This window comes from Oryzias melastigma, linkage group LG11 (assembly GCF_002922805.2).
Source record: "Oryzias melastigma strain HK-1 linkage group LG11, ASM292280v2, whole genome shotgun sequence".
NCBI lineage: Eukaryota > Metazoa > Chordata > Actinopteri > Beloniformes > Adrianichthyidae > Oryzias > Oryzias melastigma.
In genome coordinates, this window is record NC_050522.1 from 18,302,057 (window position 1) to 18,305,038 (window position 2,982).

The following is a 2,982-nucleotide window of genomic DNA, read 5'->3' on the forward strand; positions in this document are numbered from 1 at the left end:
TTGAGTACAGCAGAAAATAGGTTTTATTTTGAAAAATGTACTTTACAGTCGTTCTCATGATTTCCAGTTTAGGTCCTTAAAAGCCCCAACTTCACAAAAAAGTGCTCCAGCTCGGCTCTGGCATGCGCTACAAATTTGAAGCCAACGAAACGGATAAGGAGCACCGGAGAGGCCGGACGGGATACTAGAGATGATCATTTTTGCAGCCGATACCGATATTTTCCCTGCGACTGTGGTCGATAGCCGATATTTGTCAATACTTAAATGTTAAGTATTAAATATTTAAGTCTTCGACGACACTTTCCTGTTTCCTTAGAAGAAATGCTCAACTTTTTTTTCTTTTTTTTTAACTAAACAATCACATTATACTTTAACTTTTTAACATACAACAAAAGATCTCACTTTAAAACTTTGAAAATATATCCAAAAAGACTCAGACTATTTAATTATATTAACTACTTTCCATTGCCAGGGATCTATTTAAACCAACATGTATCCCTTTCAAAAATAAAATACACATGAAAACAGAGTAATTACTGACTAGGACTATAAAGATAATCTTCCCCGTTCCAATGATCTACTAGGAACAAGTATCCATGTCAAAAATAAAGTGTCTGAAAACAGTCACAACAATATCAGTGGATTTTTTTAGTATCGGTCCGATACCGATAAACTCAAATTATACAAATATCGGCCGATAAAAATACTGGCATTGAAATATTGTCCATCCCTGTTGGATACAGTGTGAGTGCCTCTAGAACTTCTCAAGTTACGTTAAGACTACAGCGTCAACGCCGAAGCCGGATCAGATGTAGAGTCAGCCAGCGGTTAGTCGCTTTTTTTTTTTGTTTGTTTTTTTCTGTTTGGCCAGGGGTGTGACTTATACTCAGGAGTGACTTATTTATGATTTTTTAATCATAAATAGGCTCATATATTTGTTAGTTTTCCACTTTTTATTGTATTTATTTATTTATATTTATTTGTCCTCCAGAACTTTAAGATATTTTTCTTATTTGCCACAAGACATTACTATTTTTGTTATTTTTTTCTTCTCTGAACTTATGTGGAACAGCACGTTATCAAACTGGGTTACAGTCTAGAGACAGAAGTACTGCTAAAAGTGTCATTCTGATGCCTCTACCATACAAATCACCAAAAAAAGGACTGAATGATCTCATAAACTGAGATGTGCTTACCAATATTTTTGTAGAGCTATTCAAAATAAACAAATGTGATCTCTCAAAATCATCCGTGTGTTCCACGTATTGTAAAAGAGTTATAAAGTCAGTGCTTCAATGCAGTGTCGAAGCTAAAAACGTGATGATAGTTTTTCCTACACGCAGGAGTGTCTAGTTCGGGGATAGGTCATTCCATTCCTCGAGGGTCACAGTGTCTGTATGATTTCCAGATGTCTAACTCATAACTGGTTACCTGTTTCAGGTTTGTCCACCAGAATAGAACATGGCAGAGCAAGGTATGTTGTAAAACATGCAGCTCTTGAGCCTGAAATTGTCTATCCTTGGTCTAGTTTATGAACACTTTTGGACAAGCATTGAGCATCAAATTTGGCATAAAAAAAAAGGCAGCAGACACAAATGTGACCCATGAATCACATTTGGTCTTTACACCGGGCTTGGTGGGTTTGTTTAGAAGCCTTGTACTTTTGTCCCAAAAGTGTGACTTGTACTCCGAAGTGACTTATATATGGTTTTTCTTCTGCATTTTTTGGCCCCTGCGACTTATGCTTCTTTGCAACTTATACTCCAGAAAATATGGTAGTATTCCAAGAGAACAGTGTTCATTAAGGGTCATTTTAGATTAACGGATGAGGGCTGCAGAGTTTCAAACCAAACTAAAGAAAGAGTAATCTGAACTTCTGTTCAATGCCAGCTGAAGGACGTCATCCCGGCTTGGAAAGACAAGACTGTTCTGAAAGCGGCAACCAACACAAAAAGGAATAAGAAATAAAAGATGAGAGGAATCCTTTTCAAAACAAGAGGAAAGTTGAAGGTTTGCCATTTCTACTGCAGCATTTGGACAGTGAAATGTTTAAAGAACTGGACCTTACAGTACAAAACCATAGTGCATACAATGGAAACAAGGTAAGAGACTCTTGCTGATGCCTTCAGGGTCATCTTTTACAGCAGAATTGCTTTTGTGAATGTTCTCTCCAGAATTATTCATGTCAGTCTATACCGACATTACTTTCTTATGCGATTGAGTGCAAATATCATTATAATTGACTAATAAAAACCCACATTTGCACTTTGAATTTTGAAATGAGAAAATGAGCAGGAGCGGTGTCACATGTCCCACCAGAAAAAAGAGCTAATCTGCTTCATTTCTTAGTCCAGTGGTTCTCTTTGCTGCTCCTAAAAAGGACTCCCGCCGTGCATGTTTGACTGATTTCCCTGGTCAAAATCAGCCGATTCAAATGCAGAGCTGATGATTATGCAAGTCAGTCATTTGAACCAGGTATGGAGGGAAATAAGTCCAACATGGTGGGGAGGGGCCTTTGAGGACGAGGACGGAAAACTGCTGCATAACCGACTTCAATTAGCTTTTTGATTGAGAAAAAAGGCCACCATGTACGCCTGCGGTTAGCAGTTTGCTGTTTTGTCGCATTCAGAATGAGAACATTGTTATGTAGCCCCACCCCCGGTTAGATGATGGAGAAGAAGCAGCCCCCAGAGCTCGTTTGACTATGAGGATGGAAAAGAAACTCAGTTGGCTAACCTCGGCACAGATTGCTTTTTTTTTTTCTCTTTGCAGTCCGTTTCAAAGCTATCAGTCCCATTTTCTGCGCTTCTTTCTTCACTCGCCTCTATAGTCACACCTGAATGAGGCCATTTCACTTTTTTTATTTTTTGTCTTGGTCCTCAACGTTTGGGGAGCTGAGGACCCAGAGGCCTGTTCGCTCCGTGGCACAGATGTGATGAACGTCTGCTTGTAGTTGATGATGGATGGGTGAGGGGGGCGGGG

The 2,982-nt window shown here is 39.0% G+C and overlaps 1 protein-coding gene across 3 annotated transcripts in view; it reads left to right on the top strand.

Annotated features, from left to right (window-relative positions):
• The window catches only part of LOC112160513 (endonuclease G, mitochondrial), a 9,729-nt gene extending 7,457 nt beyond the window's left edge, over window positions 1–2,272 (top strand). For all 3 annotated transcript variants that reach the window (XM_024295117.2, XM_036214348.1, XM_024295108.1), the window contains one exon: window positions 1,891–2,272. Coding sequence is in view for 1 of the 3 variants with exons in the window: in XM_024295108.1 (XP_024150876.1) it covers window positions 1,891–1,894 (4 nt within the window). In the remaining 2 variants the exon portion in view is untranslated. The remainder of the gene's footprint in view (window positions 1–1,890) is intronic.
• Window positions 2,273–2,982: the final 710 nt, after the last annotated feature.